General features: G+C 43.3%; 1 protein-coding gene across 4 annotated transcripts in view; it reads left to right on the top strand.

Moving 5' to 3' along the window:
- The first annotated feature begins 244 nt into the window (after positions 1 to 244).
- ephb1 (EPH receptor B1) overlaps positions 245 to 22237 on the top strand; it is a 149959-nt gene continuing 127966 nt past the window's right edge. For 3 of the 4 annotated variants that reach the window (XM_079648089.1, XM_079648087.1, XM_079648086.1), the window contains exon 1: positions 245 to 517. In XM_079648089.1, coding sequence (XP_079504215.1) covers positions 457 to 517 — 61 coding nt within the window. In that variant the 5' untranslated portion in view covers positions 245 to 456. Of the gene's footprint in view, positions 518 to 5507; positions 5538 to 22237 lie in introns of those variants that run through there. The other variant, XM_079648088.1, reaches the window with a different exon arrangement.

The raw sequence follows: 22237 nt of genomic DNA, 5'->3' as shown, positions 1-22237 counted from the left end.
GGGGGCAGGCTTGGCTCTGTATGTGTCTGAGATGCAGTAGTTGCAGTTAACCACGTGGGGGCGATATTTCCCTTCAGTGAAGCGGACGCCGTTTCATATAGGTCAAGGAAAAGTTTTCTGTTTTCACAATGCGAGGGGGCGGAGCGGCGGTCTCTTGATTGGTTAGTGAGTTCAGCTCCCAATCGGTGATTGGCTCCCGCGCTCTAATGGGGCTTTGAGCATGCAATGTTGGGTGTCCCCCACCTCCTCTTCCTCCCCCTGCTCCTCGCACCCCTCAGCCCCTACACTCCGTCCTTCCCCATCGCTGGTTGTCACACATTGTTTACTACGGCTTGAAATGTGACTCACAACACGGGCTATCTGCTGGAGTACCGCTCTGACAACTGAGGGATTCTTTTGACGCGCACCGTGCGTCTTGGTAATTTGGGGAAAGGCTGTGGAGACTACCCTTCTGCCATGACAGTGGATTTGTTTGCGCTTTTATGCGTGCTGGTCATCACATCCTCTGCGATGGAAGGTAAATAAGAAATTGGGATTAAACTTGTTGTAGATCTGAAATGCTTCTTCCCAAGGCGCGCTGTGTTGGGGATGCTCGCAGCGGTTTCTGGTGGGCAGCGCTGCGCCTCAGGCATAGGGATACAGGGATGTCATACACGTGGATCGCCGCATATTGCCGTGGTTATCCCTTGGCCGCTCCGCTGGTTTTCACTGATGTTACTTGTCCAAGTGAATAACCATACTTTAAATGTATTTAATCGCATACGTTAGTTTGTTAGTGGCAGTAAATGCGCTTACATCTGTTGTCCTCACTCTGTGCAATTCAGTTTAATAAGCTTTTTATGACATGAATGTTACGAGGAAAATATTTCCAAAGCGTTAAATAATAACGAGAAAAGAAGAACACACTTTAGTCTTACTCCCAAGTCTTTCTATATAGTAGGCTGAGTGCCCTCTATAAATTGTTATATTAGATTTTCATCCCATAACAATGAGTTTTGCTCAGTAGGAAACGATCGAGGCTATATTAATGCCTGTCAAACCTCCAAGGATTCCTGTCACGTTTTTTCATTAGATTTAACACATCAAATACTGGTATTACAAGCCCTTGAGCACCATTCTGTGGCATTTTGAATTGCTGGGCAAACTCTTAGATTGTGGATCGCACTGATTGAAAGTCTCTCTTTAACCTGGATTGTATGCAAGCGTACATTTTCAATTTTTGAAATCAACCGCTTTATTAAAAAACATCAACAACAAATGCTCAGCTGCCTGTCCCATTTTCTCACTGTCCCTGTATCTTTTTTTCTATCCATCTCCCTTTCTGCCTCTCTCTTTCTTTGTCTTTCTGCATCTCTTTCCTCTTTTCCTTTTTACGCACGTTCATCTGGACAAGCGGCTGTGTTACTAGTAGCTAATATCTCCTCAGTTAAACATGTCTTTCATTTCCGCTGTTGGACCCTGGGGACCGAACACTGGGTTTGTAGCCTCAAACACTGGCTGATGGATGGATATCCCGGCAGCATCATGGATATATATATATATAGTTTCTTCTCTCATTTTATTTTACAGTAGCTCATCCTTTCCAATAGAACAACACACCAGCTTCCCATGGCAGTCTCTGTCCCCTCCCAATAGCATAAATAAGTAAATTAGAAGCACACATAAAATGAGTTTTTTCACATGCAGCTTTTCTGTTTAATCATTTACAACTCTGCTCCTGCTGCTCCCAGCTCCGGCTGTGCTCTGTAATTCGGCGGTGGTTTTCTTTTTTGTGCTCATCAGATTTCAACACCACTATGGAAACTTATAGGCAAGGCCCAAATTGCTACCTCTGTGAGGGATAACTATTTGAAAGTTAAAATGTTTATCCAATGTGAAATGACTGCAGAAAGTCAAATCAGAGAGATATGTGAGGGACGAAAGGGAGTGGCATTTCCCTGCTAGGAAATGGGTGTGAGATCTGTCCTCCAAAATATGAGATCAGAAAGTAACAGATGGGCTGGGAGATGGCCCCGAAGTTACCTCGGTAACAAGGATAACAGTGATTTCCTTGTTTTGGTCGCTAATTGAAAATAGGTTGTCCCATGGGCAGGTTACAATCTTCACTAATCTGAACTGCAATCTGTTGCTTTTTTATTTATTTTTGTGTGTGTGTGTGTTTGAGTGTGTTTGAGAAGGAGTAGAGCCATTGACCACATTATTCCTGCCTCTCCGGTCAATTTTAATCTGATTACTTGTCTAAATCAGCCAATAATGTCAGAGATCTGTGTGTGCATGTGTGTGTTTATAACTTTGGAGCAAGGAGCAGATATGGATTCATATTTGTGATGAACAGAAAAACAACCTGACTTTCTTACACTCACAGTAAACACCCCACACACCATTGATGAACTGCAGGATGAAGGGATAGATGGGTGAACAGTTTTTTGTATAACTTGGATTATTTAAACTGAGCCACACAGTGCCCACAAATGAAAACAATCCCACACATGAAGGCATACAATCTGCAAACATGAATGCAGTCACCGACAAGTTATTGAAGGGGCATTCAAACCTAAAGCAAAGGGCTAACAGAGAGGAGAGGGAAGACAGGGATTTGCATGCCATTAGAATAAGAACCATGTACGATGCTCTGTTTCACCCTCATTTGTCTTCTCTCTCCATTTCTCCCATCATCCTCTCTCTGCCTACTTTCGTCTTCACCTTCCTTTCCCCCCTTGTTTCTCTATCCCACTCTGTCTTCCATAATTCTCCTCACTAGTCTCCCCATTCCTCTCTTGTCTCCCTTTTCTCCTCTTTTGCTCGCTCCCTCTTTGGCGTGCGGATGGTTCCTGCCAACAGCAGCAGTAATTCTCCCCTACTTACAGAGCCATTGCTTATTTCTGTTTGCCCTTAAACCAATTAGACTCAGATAAGCCCGCTCATTTAGCGGCCTGGAACTGGGTGGTTGAGGTAAGAGGAATGGAGGAAGTGGGATGAAACAGCGGTTGAAAGATAGACATGGACCGGGAGAGATAAAGAAGATGAGAGAGACAGATTGAGGGAGGTCAGCTAGTTTTAGAAAATATACCGTACACGTGTTTTACAAATGAGTAACCTGCAACTGAAAGATGCTTTGGAAGTTAACGAGCTCCACACTGTCTCAGTTATCTGACATTGATACACGCACTGTATAATTGTGCCATTCTACACTGGGGTAAAACGGCAACAGCATTAAGTATACGTCTGATAAGAGAACATTAGTAGTCTGCTGTAACCAGTCCTTAAGGATGCTGTGTTAAGTACCTGTAATTCTTCATCCTCGGGGGCCAAGTGGATGAAATGGAGCATATTGTAGCTTCCTGAATAAACAATAGCTTAAGCATTAGATAATAGTTATGGAGGTCAGAACAATACGCTGTTAACATCAATCAGGAGTATTTGGTGTGAGTGTTTCATATGGATTAGTAGAGTCAGAGGACAGAGTGTTGAAGTGCATGTTCCAACCCCCATCCGAGCAAGAGTTTGTCCTGCCGAAGTGCCCTTGAGCAATGCATTGACTTAGCTCCAGGGTCTCTGACATCTAACCGACCCACTGCTCGGACCCCAGCGTGGAGAGTTCAGAATCAGCCTCCCGGGATTCATAAATCACTTCACATTATAGTTATTATTATTTGTTCTAATCTGGCTAGCTGCAAACTGGAATTAAGTTCAAACTAACTTGTTGTAGCCTTGCCGAGCTAACACGAATAATGCCAGTCCACCATCTTGATCCATATATTGTGGTTTGGCGAGCCTGAAAGAGACAAATTTGCATGAGGCAACTGTCAGTTCAAATAGGGTGCACAGTAGATGATTAACAGTTCTCTGCTTCCCTTTAGATATTACCATGAAACCTTCATACACCTGATTGGACAAGGGGACCACGCACTAGGCTGTTATTGATGATTGCTTTGCATTTCTAAACAAGAATTGGGACATTAACAAATGTCACATTTTATCTGAAATATCTACCAAAATCAACAGTTGAAAAATCAAGCTTAATTTGATATATTTGACACCTTGTTAAACATAGTTTATTCTGAGGGGCAAGTCCCATCGTCATATAAAAGTCCTCATGTTGGTCCAACATGTATCGGGTCAGACTGGAATGGTTTGTAATTGCTTCACAGCCTTCAATCTAGCGTTGAAAACTGAGCTGGTAGTAATATAGACTGGCTTTGCACAGCGAGTGTAGTATTAGAGTTAATAATTCTCTACTACCCGATGATGTGAGTTGTGTGTGCTGGTGAGCCGACCAGCTGTGCAGGGGAGACAGCCTGTGAAAAGAGTCCCGTTGAGTCTCTAATGGATGTGAATGCAAGATTGCTCCTTTCCCCTGCTCTCTCATATCAAATGGTTAGAAAAGAGAAGAATGACCATATAAGTGCAACATAGGCCCACAGGTTGAGGTAGTAGTACTGTAAAGGCATGAAGGATAGGTGTGTGTGTGTGAGTGCTCACATGAGTGTACAAGTGTATTTTGGCCACGGGCACTACTGCTGATCTGGGACCACCTGAAGTAGAATTCAATTTTACACTCGTTTTGTACCGGGGTGTGTGTATTGTACGTTTGGGTGCCTGCGTCGCACATAGAGTGCTAAGGCCATTATGGCTGGCAGGGGCTGCAGACATAGCCTCATCCCATAATAGAGGCTCTATTTTGTCCACTGTGAAAAGAGTACTTGGTGTTAAGGTGTGCTTACGCGGCCTAGTCAGGTATGACGAACCCTATAGTGAAAACCCTTCCTGCAGCACATGTACCTGCAGTGCTGCAAATGTGTTGTACTGCCTTTTATGTGATCATATTGTGCTTGCAATGCAGGCAATGTGGCAACAATCTGTGTTCTGTGCAGGTCCTTTTTCCTGGATACAGTATAGTTCCTATTTTCTCTCTTGGATGATATTATAAGTGGCTCCACAATCTCTCTGTTTCTCTCTCTCTCTCTCTCTCTCAGACACACACTCACACATGCACAAATAACGCATATACACGCACAGAGTCCCCCTTATAGCTCACCTTACCCCAGAGACATCTGAGCCTTAGGATGGCCAGATGGTGGATGCAGGTTGGGGGCTGGTATGCATGTGCAGATTTTTGTGTACGTCTCAGTGTGAGAATGGTATCAAGGGAGAGTGTAAAGAGAGAGGAGAGCAGCATGCACTATACTGAATGTTCGTATCAGTGTGTCCTGTTCTATTCCATTCCAGGGTCTTGTTTTCTGTCTCTCGCTGAGCCGATATTTCATGTTCTTTACTGTGTTGTCCCCCAGTATCTTCCACACTTTGCTGTGTCCAGAGATTTGCAGACGAGATGCTATCAGCAGTGTAAGGTTCCACCCGTCTTGTTTCGTGCTTCTCCCTTATCGGAGCAGGTGGCTGACTGTGGGACGAGAGCTAAGACCGTATATGTCCAATCTGTGGGATAAGCAGACCCACAGCATCAGCAACATACGAAACACATCAGAGCGCAGGAGTGAGAGCGGTGACGCTCCTGAGACGGTTCAACCTCAAACTGTGTGAGTCATCTGTTGTCTGGTAAAGCCAGTTCTCTAAAATGGCAAGTGCACAACATGCACATACACACCCACCCACAGACATAATTGGCAGGCCTTGATGTGCACTACAAGAGCCCACACTTAGAGATAGCCCTCCAAGCCACACCTAGTGGGAAAAGGCAATACTTGTAATTGATTGGGGGCAGTGACCCAGCTTTCTCCCCACTCAAGGATGATGGTGTGAAAAATGTGCGTTTTCTCATTCTTTTTTTGTCCCTGAGGCTTTTTTCCCTCCATTATCACCTGTCTCAGAGATTGGGTGACAGTTGTTCAGTCAGCAGGAAAGCGGAGCCTTTTTGATATTTTTGGAGTTGGGAGGCGAGCAGAGAAAGCATTGATTATCCAGTCGTATTTCCCAGTGTTCACGCTCCCTGGCTCCCCGGGGCCTCTATGCTTACAGCCCCATATCCACCGTTTCTCTTCCACCCGTGGCCCCTTTGGCCCCTGTCCACCCCAACCCTCCCTCCCTAAATCAGCTCCGGCCAGTTCAGATCCACAAAGGCATGGTGTTGACTCCACTTCCTGGCCATTTTTTCTTGTCTGCTAATCTATATTGTTTTTTTTCAATGAATTTTAATTAAATCTAAGAGTTTCAATCCATACCGCCTTTTCTCCTACCTCGTCTCTTGTCTAGGAACAATTTGTTGTTAGATCTGACTTCTCTCCCTCTTCTCCCCCGTCTCCCTCCCTCCCTCACCTGCCTCTCTCCCCTACCCTTTTTGTGTGTGTTGAAAACAGATAAATTTATAAAGCATTATATGGTTTACTACAAGGGAAAAAAAGAGATATATGAGTCTGTCCCACTGAAGAGGTAATAGACGCAGCATTGGCAGGAACGGGAAGAGGGTTAAGAGACTGTTGGGGTTGTAGGCCCCTAGAACAAAGAGCTTCATTTATGATTGTTATAATGAGATCTGTTTTTGAATCAGGAACACAATGATTACATTTGACTTTTGCTTTATGGTTGCAAGCAGAATGGCTGTAAGGGAAAGGCTGAGTAAAGAGTGGGAGGAGGCAGGTAGAGTGGTGCAATGTTTCTGTGATTGTGAGTTTCAATGCGTGGGACACTTTTGAAAGTATACAATCTAACTGATAAGAATATCAATTCAGCTCGCTGTGCACACCAAACACTACAAACTCTCTGCATAAGTGTGTTCGTACAACAAATCCCTTGCTTCTCAATTCTTAATGGCCAATATATGAAGTTCCTATATGCAGGAAGAAAAAAAACTCTGTGGTACTTTTTGCATTTTAAGTGAATCAGCAGCCCAGAGGATGCTGCGTCTCCAACGCTCAGAGGAATTAAAGGAAGAACGTTAATAGGGCTGAAATTACGGGTGGTGGTGGAAGCTGCTTCACTTCTGATTAAATAAAAGCTGGCTCCTCCACAGGCTGTTTCTCATAGGGACTCTCTCACTCACACACACACACACACACACACACACACACACACACACACACACACACACACACACACACACACACACACACACACACACACACACACACACACACACACACACACACACACACACACACACACACACACACACACACACAAGCTTTGATGTGAGGAAAGGAAATGAGTAGAGACGGAGAGCTAAGGGCTTGGGCCTGGGGCCTGTCCCATTATTAATGAGTAAGTGCCAGGGCCTCTCCCAGGTTCAGGACATGTGGACATATTTCACCCTTTGCCTGCCCTTCTCCTCACCATAAATGTAATCTCTTATTAAGCATTGGCTTCTTTGCTAGAGAGGAGCAGATAGAGAGACATTTTGCATGAATATTTGCGTCTGGCCGTGTCTGCGTTACCATGAGAAATGAAAATTGTGTGGTGGAGAGAAATGAAGTAGTGCAAAATGGAATGCCAGCTCCTGAGAGGACACTGATGGGCCAATAAGTAGTAGTGGTGTGAGGGTAGTTTTCACCCTGCATAACACTGAATCCTTCTGCCAGGCACATTTCTGCCTGGCCTGTGCCGTCTACTTCTCTAGCTCGATAGGAAGAGAGCTTTTTGGAGGTAATTAACTATTGATTTAAAGCATAGAGGGTAATGGGAGATGAGTGGACAGCATCTCGATCTTCCAGCAGTAGCATGGCTGGCTAGAGTACAACTAGGAAACTGACAGGGTGAAGGAAGCATTTGAGCCAAGGTCAAAGGTGTTTTGTTTGGCTTGCATGTTCTTTTCTGTGTATTTTGGCCAAGAAAGTATACCAGGGAAGAGGAAAATAGGAATTGAGTCTTTCTATTCTATAAGATATAAATATTAGATTTTGTTATTTAATATTCAATATCACTGAATATATTCTCGTGAGTTTGCATATTTATTATATTCATGACAAACTGATCCCAGCCCATGTTGGCCTGTTGACCTCATCCCTCCTTCATGAATAGTAATATCAGTAAGGGCCAAAGGCACTTATTCAATGAAATGCAAACTTCAACATCACACCCAAACGTCCTTGGGTGATCAATCTTACCTTATATTATTAGCATGTACTTTAAGCACATGCACAAATAAATCAGGAAGAAGTGTCCTGCTTATGGAGCATTTGGTACTCCTGTCTCTGTGTCATACTTCTGCATTTGTATGTGCTAGTCTTTTTAGTAAAGGGCGAGCTAGAGGACAGGGATAAGGACTCATTTGTGCTAGAGAACAGAGGCGAAAAGGGACAAAGACACAGAGGGGGAGAGGAGGATAGGCCTGTATCTGTCTAAGATCTTATTTGTGCTAATGAGGAGGATTGTGGTTCTGGCTGCTAACCCTTAAGCGCATCTAGCCCTTTAGAGTGTGTATTACTGCGTGTATCTACGCAAGTCCTCGGATGTCTCTTGGGATGGTGATCTGCCTTTTTTTTCCTCAAAGAAAAAGCTCTAATGAATGATGTAAAGGTTGTTGGCGCAGTGTGTCAGGGTAGTGTGTATTTGTTAATGTGATTTTGTTTGTAAAGGCTGCTGCTAATTCTACAATAAATGTCTTCAGTCAACTAGTTAGCATAGCAGTCATAAATTCCGAACCTGTTCTTTAAACGGGCTCGGCAAACCGTATACAATTCATGCCACCTTCCAATTGTCCCCTCCTTCCTCATCCCTTATTCCTATGAAGTCTTTCCCCTCCCTGCTTCCTCCCAAGGATGGGTATTTGAAGAGGCATTCCTTTGATGTAAGTTTCACACACTGTTAGACACTCACTCATCAGATTGACACTGATGCCTGGGCGGAGTCAGCCCATTTCTGAGAGCTTGGTAAATGAAGTGCTGGAGAGTATACTGTACACACATATGGCATGAGCTCAGGTAGTTTGCAATAAAGTGAAGTGGAATGTGGACGTGAACGAACAGATGTGCTCATTCAGATGCACACATTTTCCAGTATGGCCGTGCTGCTGCTGCACTTGGCTGATGATACGTCAGGATGACAAACGTTCCCACTAAACCGAGCTGAATGTAATTGTGCAGCAGCTCTCGTGGCTGTGTTTTACCACTGTCTCACATCAGTTTTAGAAGACATTTAGACAAAATCAAAAGATGCCCTCTGACATAGCAATTAGAGAATATTAACGCATATGCTGGCCTCTTTTATCTTCATTTATTTACCTTTATACATACAAGCACATACTTGGAATTCTACAAAAGGCTTAGTGAATAATAAATGATTGCCAAAGGCATCATGGACAGGAAGTCTATGATTATCACTTAAACTATGCGTGTGTGTTTGTCTGGTTCTATTTTGTTATAAGACTGTCTCAACTTACCTTCTTTCCCAGTCTGGAGGTTCATGTCTTATGTTTGCAAATACTCAATGTAACAGTTAATCTGAACATAAAAGTTAAAAGTGTTTGACCAGCCTTTATGACATCTGCACCGTCTGTCATCATGATGTCCATGCAAAGGTTGTCTGTCACAAATAGTTGATTATTGATTTAATCAAAACATGGCAGACCCCTTAGCTAAGGCGTGGGTAAAGTGTGTAATTAAATGTACATTTAATGATCTCTTTCTGTTCACTATTGCAATTCATTACATCTTTACGTATTCATATTCATGCAGCCTCTCTCGTGGTGTTGTTCTTAACACTTGGGACTGTCACAAATTCGTGAACACATTAAGATTTAAATCTGTGGAAGCGATGATTAGAAACCCAAGCTTTAGTTACATGTTGTGTATTTGTTCTATTTATATGTTAGAATTCAATGGCTAATTTGCAGATTTCCGTACATTCTAATAAAGACTGATTTCTAACATAAGATATCCTTTTTCTGTGTTATCACTTTTATCAGTAAAGTATGCTTCCCCATGCATAATTTAAGTATTAACATCCCAAGCCTTTTTAGCAATGTATCATGTTCCAGCCTGTGTTAATCTCAATACTGACGCTGTTATACCAATCACAAAGCGTCTATCCCAAAAAAAGCATCTGGCCTTGCAGAGTCATGCAGGGATGTGTTGTTGTGTGACAGTCTGGCTTTTGTTCTCCATGCCGAGCCTTTGGTCTCTCCTTTCTCAAACAGCCCTAAACAGGTTTGGGCGATGGGGGAGCGATGTCTCTGTATTTGTATATTTTTAAATATGTGCGTGAGTGTTGTAGGCCGCTGTGGTTTGAGATCTCACGTGTGTATTTTTTTGTGTGTGAATAAAGGAGCTACATTAAAATCGTAACAGCCCACCTGGTGCCAGCCGTGTTCCGCGTCTATCCAAGTTGGAAAAAATACATTCTTAGTCCAAGAATGTGCTTTTACTTCTCAAACACAGAAAAACACCGTCCGTTTTCACATGTATGAAGGCTGCTTGATACGTGTACTCATCTAACCCAAAGTGAAACAGAGGGACACAGATGTGTAATGCTTTCTTCATGTGATGGTTATAACTCATGACAAGGTCACTGAGTGAGTGTGAGTGTTTCTGTGTGTACCTATGTGCCAGCATGTTTAAAAGAAATCACTCAGCTTGCTCTAAAAGGGCTTTCAGGCACCCGGCAATGATTGGCTGAAAGAGGACACCTTCTATCTGCTATTATTGACAGTTGGAAAAACATAGAGAACGTGGGAAGAGTGACTTGCATTTCCGCATATGTTTTCAATCAATTTGAGACTCAGGTAATGCTTTGAAAATCTACTTTCTTTGATAAACATCATGCAGGCGTAAGAGAAAAAAAAGTTGATTGATGGTCTTCGTGATTCTGAAAAAGCAGAAAGAAAGAAAAGCAAACAAGAAGCCAATTTCTCTGACTTTCTCTCTGCCTGTTGCCCTGGCTTTGAAGATTGATTGTGAATCGCCCAGGATATATGAGCACTGCCATCATATTGTGGATCACAGCATGGGGAGGGAATGACAGATGTCCTAACCGTTTTCTCTTTATTTGGCAAATAGAGAGAGTGTGTCTGATGGATTGGATGCATTTGGTGGATATAAGGATGATTTGTCATTTTGTATGTGTCTCTTTGAGTTTTTATAAACATTTACCGGGGCAAACAAAGGGTTTTTCTTCCAATATGACATTTGTAGCATTTTTTTGGTAACAACAAATAATATAATTTTAAATCCATGATTGCGTTTAAAATACAGAAAGTAAAATTTTAATTTGGGATTTGCGTCCACTACCTCCCTAATTATAGATTATTTGAATAAAGAAATTACAAAAAATCAGTCATATTAAATTATTTTTATTTTTGTATTGACGCAAAAAAAATGGGGCGCCTCACTGGGGTTATTGGTGTGGTTTTTTTTTAAAGAAGGGGTTAAGTGTGCGTTCAAGGTCGTTTTGAGTGGCATGTGTTTTCTATTTAACAGCCCCAAATCTACTGAGGAGTGTAGACATGAAGCATTTGACAGGCCTGCTATGCTATGATTGCTGCGCTCACACTGGATTTGTTATAGGAGAATACACACTCTCACAAACTCACACAGGGTTCTCTGTGTGGCCTGGACAGTTGACTGGGTCATTAGTATGGACAACCATTTCTACACTAACAGCCCCTGATTGCTTTGCCTTTCACATTGTGGTGACATCAGCACATTGCTAATTGTCAGATAATTGCCAATAATCACAAGATGGATCAGTGAGAGTTCAATTTAAGGTTTGTCTGCTGCATCATGCCAGTTCTTTTAAGTCATTCGGACTGATCATTTGCCCTCTTTTAGTAGCGCAGGTTAATCAAACTGTTATTTGTGTAAGCAATTTAAGAGATGACGGTCCAAGCTATTTTGGAGGTTAAATACAATTTTTGTCTTGTACCTTTTGCAGACGAAGTGTAGATGTCTCATGTACTTTTTTTTCAGGACATTCCCTTTGCAATGATTATGGCAATGTTTGCTGCTGCCTTTGTGGGAGATAACAGCCAGGCGCTTGTAATGGGATCCTGTCTGTTGGGAGAAGATGGAGGAAATCGCTGGGAGCTGGAATGCACTTGATTTGCTCGTTTGGGTCAGCGAAGGAAGTGCCGGTGTGTGTTTGTCTGGGGGGCCGTGTGTGTGTGTCAATGCAGCCGTGTCTGTGTGTTGTCCAAAGCTGTGTTTGCTCAGCGATAGAAAAACTGAAATGTGATATGAATATCCTCTCCATTCTTCCATGAAAGTACCTGAAAATACCCCTGAAAGGGCCCCATTTAGGCCTGCTACCAGACAATACAGTACAATGCCCCTGATGACAGACTAAGTGGGGGAGGAAATAACCCTGTAACAGCCAACATAATAGTAGAATATTCTGGAAGTCACAGGAGGGTTTTATGGAAGCACATAGTCTTTTTCTAACATTCATTGGAGCAGTGTTTTTGTGTGTCTGTAGGGTGTGTGTGCGTCTGACATGGTGACCCTCTCTGCTGTATGTGCACCAGATTCTGTGTTTTATGAGATGTGTGAATTGGAGCCTTGCCTAGCCCGTCAATCAAATGAAGAGATCATTAGAGGTGTCATACTCAAATCTCTCGTCTCTCCAATCAGCTGTCATACAGTGCTAACATCACCAGGTTCTAAATGTGCCTGTGCCCAGCTGCCAAATACTAGGCCATGAGCGGAAGCTGAATCCACAAAGGAATTGACAACTTGTATATTATAGATTTGCCTTGCATATTTGTGTACAGGTGTCTTACCGATCTTAGCGAGAATCACTTTATTGTTCACTTTTCCCATGATCCTCTAGTGGGCAGGAGATGACTCCATCTTGGGGTCCATATGGCCCCATGTTGGAGGCATGCTGCTCCCTAACAGTGGGGGAATGTCAATTAGCACTACATTTGCTGAGGATGGCATGGAACCAGAGACCTGTCACCTCTGCTTCACAGCTCTGTCTTTGAAAACATGCATGTGTATGTGTGTGCACGTACTTGTGTCTTCGTGTGTCTGTAAATGCATGTGTGTCTGCTTCCATGGAGGGAGGGAGAATCATATCACAGCACCTGCTTCACAGCGGGGGGAGACGGACTGCTTCACAGAGACAAGGTGTGTGTGTGTGTGTGTGTGTGTGTGTGTGTGTGTGTGTGTGTGTGTGTGTGTGTGTGTGTGTGTGTGTGTGTGTGTGTGTGTGTGTGTGTGTGTGTGTGTGTGTGTGTGTGTGTGTGTGTGTGTGTGTGTGTGCAAGGGGGGAAGGGCAGGGTGTAGCGATCGCATATTTTGTGCGATCAGAGGCCTCTAAATGCATGTGGTGACTTGTAATCAATGTTACTGCAGTTCCCTTTGGGCATGGTAATGTATTCTAAAATGCTAATGTGTTTCCGTGCCAAACCGCTATGTTGTAGCCAATCATATGAGTGAATGAGCGATCGCGATGGAAATCTGCACTAGGAATGTCATACACTATCTTGGGAAAATACATTCCTGCGTACAATTATTGGGTGAAAAAGATTGCACGACTGCTGGCATACAGATTCCTTAGGAGGCAGCAAGTGAGTCATGTTTGTTAGAATTATTTGATCACAGTTTAAGAGTATCTTTGATCTGTGTTGTGAAGGACTGATGTTGCACCAAATGGTCGGCAGCTCATTGATGCAGACGGGGAATCTGTGTCTCTGATAGGATAGGCTGCAGTCGCCACAGCTTTGAAATCACAGAACACCTGGATATGATAATTTGAGAACAAAAACAAAATAACCCCTGTTTTTTTCCCTCACTGGGATTTGTAGTTCTGAGTGTTTCTGGATTAGCTGACTGTGTGTTAGGGTGCAGGCCAGGGATAGAGCTGACTGTGTGTGGTCTGGGTTTTATGTTTAGCCTCCACTTGACTTGTTTCTCTTGACTGACCTTGCTTAGACAGATGCACTGTTGATAAGATTTGCAATATGGCAATGGCACTGACCAAAGGTCCCTGTCTAATCATGAGCAAATAAACACATTTATAATTCTGAGAATAATGTGAAAAAATCTCCAATTTAAAACCGTGGTGCCTGCTAAAAATGTAGGACCATACTTACTCAGTTCCACCGCTCCTGACAACTGAGATGAAATAACACATTGTGGAGATAACGTTAATTTGGTACTATATCACACAATTGACATGCCTCAAAAATCGTCTAAATTGATATTGAGGAGTGACTAGGAATTTAAGATGCCAACTATGAAGCGCATAGTCCTTGCTTTGTGTCTAGCCAGGGATCTTCAATGTATGTGGTTCCTCATCTTTCTTTCCTATCTGTGTCTGATATATTTCACTGTGGACTGAAAGGAGCACAAAAAGATGCCCCAAAAAACTGCAGTCTTCCACGGACTGCGACCGAGATTTTAATTAGACTCATCTTGCACAGTCTGACATGCAATGAACCTGCAATATTGCTTGTACTGCATAGTGTGAATACGTTTGCTTGTCTTTCTTCCTGCTATGTTTTTAGTCACTGATGTGATTAACACGCAGTCACATGGCAAAAGGGTCATATAGAATCTGCGTCACACACTGCCTAGATTGATGGGGTCCATCTAAAGTAGACACTGGCCATTTATTTCCTGTTTTATATGTTGGGTTGTTATTCAACGATTCTTCCTCTCTCTGTGTCAATGTCTATCTCCCTGCCTCCACCCATTACAGCGCCAGGTTGTGTAACATGTTGGTTTGTTTTGTACTTGCAGATAATGACTTCTGACAATTGCCCACATTTCTAGAATTAGATTTGTGTAATGAGTGTGAGAATCATGTGCAGACTATACAGTATATCTTTTTTTGATAAATGTGCCAACTTGTGTGTGTTTGCGTGTGTCGGTGAGTGCACATGCTATGCTAATGGCAGCTGACAGGGCCCACGCTTCTTAAATTAGCCTTGCTTTCTGGCCCCTGGGGAAAGCATGGATGTTAAGATATAGAAGAAGCTTTAATGCTACAATCCTCCTTTCCTATAGTATCCAACCCCCGTAGTCCCGCTTGCATGCCTCCAAGTCAGAGCGAACTTATCCCACTAACGGTAACGACAAAAGGCAATTTGGAACTGGGCCCAGTGCCAGTTTGAATGTTTATTATGGAAAGGCTTTCCCATTTTAGTCTTTGAAGATGGCTTGCAAATACAAAAGTGATGAAAAATGTTCTGCTTCTCCTTCATATTTGCGGATTTACTCGAAGCGTGTTCTGTTGCTTTAAGATATCGGGTTTCTTTGGTATTGAGTTGCGTTGAGCCTACAAAATATTTACATTCAGCATATTCACTGTTTGCACTCTAGTAATTTATGAGGGTATTGTCAGCACTGTGTAATCTGCCGTTACTTAAGAGTCACAAAGGTTTCTTTGGGACATCCCATCACTAATGAAGATCTTTAAGCTAGTGATTTTTTTTTTAACATGAGTCAAATGGGTTTAGAGATGCTGGAATGATCACAATCTGTGTTGTAATCTGGAGGTGAGCAACATGGCACCAGTGTATTGTGTGCCTTTTGTGAGACTAGATAGACGAAGGAATGAAAGAGTCCCCATGTGACTTGGGCTTTATTAAAGAGAAGTTAATGAGTTCCCTTGTCTGCCTCTCTCATTTCCCCCCCCCCTCCCCATTTATTCTCAGCTCCATCTCTTCTCTTTCCCTTCTCTCTAATATCCCTCCCGCTCAGGCTGTTGCTCCATCCATTGTGATCATGATCCTGACTTTTACATTGTAAGCATATATTGAAACCAAGCCAGCGTAGCTTTGGGAATAAATATAGCAAACTATTTGGTTACATCCCAATCTCTGTTGACCTTTTTCTCTCTCGTTTGCTGTCTGTCGGCATTCTCTTTCCCTGTCGGCATTATAATCTCGCCTTTATCGCTGTCTGCTAGTTGCATTTTCCATGGTAATTCAAGCAGATCCATCTGACTAATGCCGATCACAGATGTTCTGCACTCTCCCTTGTGTGTGTGTGTGTGTGTGTGGTGTGTGTGTGTGTGTGTGTGTGTGTGTGTGTGTGTGTGTGTGTGTGTGTGTGTGTGTGTGTGTGTGTGTGTGTGTGTGTGTGTGTGTGTGTGTGTGTGTGTGTGTGTGTGTGTGTGTGTGTGTGTGTGTGTGTGTGTGTGTGTGTGTGTGTGTGTGTGTGTGTGTGTGTGTGTGTGTGTGTGTGTGTGTGTGGGGGTGTGTGTGTGTGTGTGTGTGTGTGTGTGTGTGTCATTTATTTTCACAGTGTTTGATTCTTCTGATCTCTTGAAGATCTTTGATAACAATGTTGCTTTTGATAATGATATTTCTTAAAACCAAATGGCTGTTGTGTTGGCATCATCAACAATTTCCGCAGTGATTTGGTCTAGTGTTTACCTTGAGGCTCTACAAATCACAAATGCATCATTTACCAAGTTGCATTGTACAATATACTGTTGACTTCACCTCACCATGTGTGTTCTGTCTCCAAGTGCAGGAGGAAACGTCTGTGTCTGGAGGCAGTATAATGTTGAATATGACGGGTGGCACTTCTTTAAAACTTGTAAACTTGAGGACAAGGAAAAGCCTGTGGTCAGAGGAAATGAAAGAAAACTAGACAAAGGGGGGGGGGACCATGCTCTTTCTTAGCCTTCTCCTGGGGCACAGAGATTAGCTACCGACCTGACATGCTAGCAAAGTAGAGCTCACTGCTTTAGCATCAATCTGCTTCCCTCACTGCTGAGGCAAAGATAGAGCAGCGGCGGGAACTCACAATTCTTTGTCACTGCACACTTTGTACAGTTGCTCCTTTGTCATGGTCAGTGCAGAAATCACACACAGCAAGCAGACATGGCAGGAAACACACATGCACATATCACACAGAAATGGGACCAGTTATCTGCTTCCCTCTCAAAAACAACTGTGGTGTGAGAACAGCAGGTATGGATGGGAGCAAAGGAATTCTCTGGGTGTCTCACGCTGTTTCTCATGTCTTCCTCCCCATATCGTGCTACATTTATTTCAGCTGCACATGAATGAACGCAGATCCATCCCTATGTTCTTGCACCACAATGAGGTTTTGAACCCAGTATATTCCATGTCAACTGATTCCATCCCTGTCTTTGTACTGGAGGCTTTCCCTCTCACTCCCGCTGACTACAGCCATCTGGACTTTTGATCCAGTGGAAATACTCTGACAGAACTATTTGAGGGGCCAAAGGAAGAGAGATGACATTGTATTGCAGCAAATCCATAGGAAGGACTTGTGGGGGGTGATACCAGAAGTCTGGGGGAGTCTGTCTTAAAAAGGCAGGGGATACTGTAGCCGCCTGGAAGATCTATGGAGTGCGATGTGAGTGACTTGGAATGTTATTGTTGAATCCTCATGGATGGGGTGAGCTGACACATCTGTGGCAGTGAGCCAAATCAACTCTGATTTACTCCACCCTACCATCTAGAATGGGGCCTGCACAGTCACCCAGCCATTACAGAAGATGTATTGTGAGGGGTAGCACAGTATAAAAAAACAATCAATCACAGAGATACACACACAAACCCATAATAAAAGATCTATGATGAGCAGGTTAAAGTATCTCTATAGTCACAAGTTATGACCGCTCTTGTTTGACATATATAAATTCTCCTCGCACACTGACATGAACTGCCGCCGCCAACAGATATTTAGTTAAGAGGAAGCCATTATTGCAGATAAAACAAGCTTATTGGCTGGGTGCCCATCTGGCTCGGTTTTGACTGCATGTTAAACATTTATCAAACCCTCAACATGTTTCCCTGCTGTTAGCCATCACAGAGCTGTGGTTCCTGTCTCATATAGCAACACAAATAGAGAATGAAATAGTGAGATGTGATGTGGGAAGAAAAGAAAGGAGGGTTTTAGTAAATGAGAAACCAAGTGAGCTCCAGAACATTCTGATATAAAATATATGGGTAAAAAATGGTGGCAGAAGTTAAGATTGATAGGAGAAAAGAACATGATCACCCATGGAGAAATTGAGGTCAGTGATTTAGCAGAGAGGAGATGAGGCAATGTCGTTCTTATTGAATAGCTATTATATAGGTAGCAGGGTAGATATGGGACTGGTACGGTTGGGAGTGAGGGAGTCTTTCAGCACAGCTTAATGAACCTCTTCTTTCCAAGTGTATTAAATATAGATTACCTTCAGATAGACACAGTTGGGTATGGTTATTTTTCTAAAGTTGCATCAACCTGTTCATTATGTTCAAGTAGCGAATAACTGATGAATCAGCAAAAAATATAACTTGGAACAAAAACTCTTTGAATATGGCTTTGAAAACAGATTGATTTATGTATCCATAAAACTAAGTTAAAATATCTATTATCAAGTAAAAAGAGTCATACTCTCATTTGCCTATAACATTCAAAATGCATTCATCTGTTTGCCCAGCTATGCCAATTGTAAAACGTAATACATTTACCATAGTTGTATGGCTTCAGCAAATGCTACAGCGCTGCTGTTTTTAATAGCACCTCACTATTCCTTTGCTCATTTAGAAGGCTCTTAAACGGGCACACAGACACATGCGGCCCAACGTACACTTCCTAATTACTGATGGGGTTGACAGAGTGGAGGCTGCTTGGCCAGGACCATCTGGCTGGGCCTGGCTGTCTGATCTATAGGTCTCTGGTTTGCCAAGCCCACATGTTTTACATTGTCTCGCTGCGAATGGAGTACAAATCAGGTTGGAACCTGCTGCTTGCCGTAAAACAAACAGTATCCATACCTATATCCTATATCATAGGAGTATTTCAGTTTGGACATATGCACAATTTCATTTGCAAATATTCACACCTAATTCTTTTTTCAATCTTTCCTTTTCGTTCATACTCTTTTCCCTCTTTCCACACACTGGAAAATGAATTACCTCTGGCACAGAAGCAGTAGCCCCATTTTAATTAATCTCTCCATTATCTAAAGTGATTGGTGGACACAGCAGCTCATTTCCTGTCTCAGAGTTAAGACCCGAGGACAGGCAAAAATTAACCCCATGTTTGACAGAGAATGACATCAAAATCTGACATTTTTTCACAACTGTTCCTTTGTAAATACCTGTCTTTCGAAATGGAATTTCTTTTTGATAGCCTGTTTCAATTCAACCAAATCATTTGGCACTTCTGATTCGAGGCCTGTCCTCCTTGCCGACACCTTCAACAATTAGCACAAACGTGGATAGACCAGAGTAGCCTGTTGCCTGACAGCACTGCATTTTGTCACGAGAGCACCTGCCAGAGAAAATTACAGCTCTAGGTCTCATTTACATTATTTGGCGGCATGCCAATGCTATACTCTGAACAGATTGCCTGACTATTGTGAACAGACTACATTTCTGGATTCGTGACCCAGAAATGTGCTGTTAAGTCTTGGGTCCCAGCAATATCTTCGCCCAAGATTGAGTGGTTCTGTCCGCGAGGAGAATTTAGAGCAGAACTATTTCCTCTTCCTGTTTCTTGATGACATCACAGGTGTCTTGGAAGCACCTGTGTCCCATCTCCATGACAACTGTGCTTGAGGTCTTCGGTTGATGGAACACAAAGAGGGGACAGACTTGTAGAAATGGGCCTACACATGCACACACTTGATAAAAAATATATCGATGCCAAATAAATCACCCAACATGGAGTCTGGGGTGAGAGCCCCTGATGAGATATAGACCCTACAGAAATAGGCCATCACAGACCCCATTCCTCCTTGCCAGCACCAGAGTTAATGGCTTTCAGATCTCTGGGTGCCTCTCCGACTCTTTCTGTGTTAGCAGGTTTGTCATTGTTATCTCACAGCTGCTATCTTTGCTCTACCAATTAAACCGTCTCCACTGGACGGCCATTGCGAATGGCTGGGTGCTGTGTCCTAATGAATGCTTTGTTATGTTGTAGACTATTTGTTAACAATAAACCAAGGGCCCATTTATGTCTATCATTCATTTAGAGTGTTGATTTTAAAATAGTAGGAAGATCCGACATTGCAGAGGGAAGGAGAGAAGGATGGAGGAAGAAAGGGGACGTAAGGATACTGAAGAGTGAAGACAGAATTAGGAATGCGAGGTCGTGGCTTAAGCAGTTATACTGGCAGAGAGTTAAGTGTGCTCAGTGAGGCACAATAATATGGGCTGAAGTGTGCCTTTCCTTGTGTGTGTTGCTCTTGAATGGTTCGCCACCCATGATTCTCTACGCAGAAGGCTTTGCCTGAATTTGCTTCAAATAAGTGCCTTAACAACTCAGTTTTTCTTTTTCCTAACAAAAAAACACACAGAGCCTCCAACTGACCTACAGTATGACTCAATCTACAGTGGCAGTCTGATAAAACTGTGTTTTTTTCAACATAGATTCCAGAATATACTCATACTCTGATTTAAAACACTCCACCATCGTTCCTGTCCCCAAAAAGACAAAAATCACCAGACTCAACGACTACCGCCCTGTAGCACTCACTTCCATCATAATGAAGTTCTTTGAGCGGTTAGTCAAAACATTCATCACCTCCTCCCTCCCTGACTCTCTGGACCCCCTGCAATTTGCCTACAGAGCAAACAGGTCCACAGATGACGCCATAGCCCTCACCATCCACACTGCCCTCTCACACCTGGACCAGAGGAACACTTATGAGAATGCCATTCATTGATTACAGTTCAGCATTCAATACCATTGTGCCCTCCAAGCTGGTCATCAAGCTCAGAGACCTGGGGCTCAACAGTGCCCTCTGTGACTGGATCCTGAACATCCTGACAGGCAGACCCCAGGCAGTGCGGGTGGGAAACATCACATCCTCCATCCTGATCCTCAACACCGGAGCCCCTCAAGGCTGCATGCTCAGCCCACTACTCTACTCCCTGTTCACACACGACTGCGTGGCCACACACAGCTCCAACACCATCGTGAAGTTTGCTGACGACTCGACCGTCATCGGCCAGATCACCGACGGCGACGAGACGGCGTACAGAGAGGAGGTCGAAAACCTGACATCTTGGTGCCAGGATAACAACCTCCATCTCAACGTCAGCAAAACCAAGGAGCTGATTGTGGATTACAGGAAGTAGCAGGGAGAGGGACACGCCCCCATCGCCATCAATGGGACTACGGTGGAGAGAGTCAGCAGCTTCAGGTTCCTCGGGGTCCACATAACTGAGGACCTGACATGGACTCTTCACACCACCACCATCACCAAAAAAGCTTGATAGCGACTCTTCTTCCCCCGCAGGCTGAGGAGGTTCAACATGGACTCCGGGATACTCTGCAACTTCAACAGGTGCACCATAGAGAGTATCCTGACTGGCTGCATCACGGCCTGGTACGGCAGCTGCACCACCCTCAATTGTAAGGCTTTACAGAGGGTGGTGAAAACTGCACAGAACATCACCAGGACGGAGCTGCCATCCATGGAGGACCTTTACTCCCAGCGACTCTGGAAGAAATCCCTCCGGATTATAAAAGACCCCCATCACCCCAGCCACAAACTGTTCTGTCTGCTGCCATCTGGCAGGCGCTACCGCAGGATCCGGACTAAAACCACCAGACTCAGGGACAGTTTCATCCCACAGTTAAACAACTGAACTGTTGAAACAACATCCACAATATTCATCTGGCTGCTACTTAAAAATTATTTATCTATTTACCTAATATATCATATTTCAATGACTTGCATATAGACTCTTATTGCACTATTTCACTTTTTTAAACAATTTTTCTTCTTGTATTTACTATTTGCTTGCACTATTTGTTTATCTGTGTTTTGTGTTGCACTGTTGGAGAAGCCTGTGACACACGATTTTCATCGACATAACTACACTGTAGCTATGTTCGTTTGACAAATAAAGAACCTTGAACCTTGAACCTTGATTGAATACTCTGATTTTGAACTGCTCTTGAGGTTGTGGACATTCACTTAAAATGAATCCTTAAATAAAACTAATAATCAGCCTGAGCTAAATAAACCAATTCAAGCATGGTTCACCAGATAAAGCGTGTGTCTTTGTCAAGGTCACTCACAGGTTATAATGTGAATAAACACACACTTAAGTGGAGGCTCTATTAAATCACAACAGAATATGGGGTTGCCAGGGGCAACACAGACCCTACAGCATGCTGACTGTTTGTCAAGCAGCCAAATATCCAGCATCATTAACCTCATCATTGCAACATAATCAGCCTCGGATGAAGCCGCCACTAAATTGAGGCAGCCTTCAAGGCACAATTAGAAATGTTAATTAAATGTTGCTCCGTCTTGCATTGGCTTGACACATAATGCAAAACCATCATTTGGGGCTATGCAGTGTGAGCTTTCCCTCTACCCAGTAATTGAGGATCTGTAGCACACAAACTATAGATCA

This window comes from Notothenia rossii (genome assembly GCF_949606895.1).
Source record: "Notothenia rossii genome assembly, chromosome: 9".
NCBI classification, from domain to species: Eukaryota; Metazoa; Chordata; class Actinopteri; order Perciformes; family Nototheniidae; genus Notothenia; species Notothenia rossii.
Note: the sequence above shows the minus strand (reverse complement) of the source record. Positions and strands in the feature narration are given on the sequence as shown.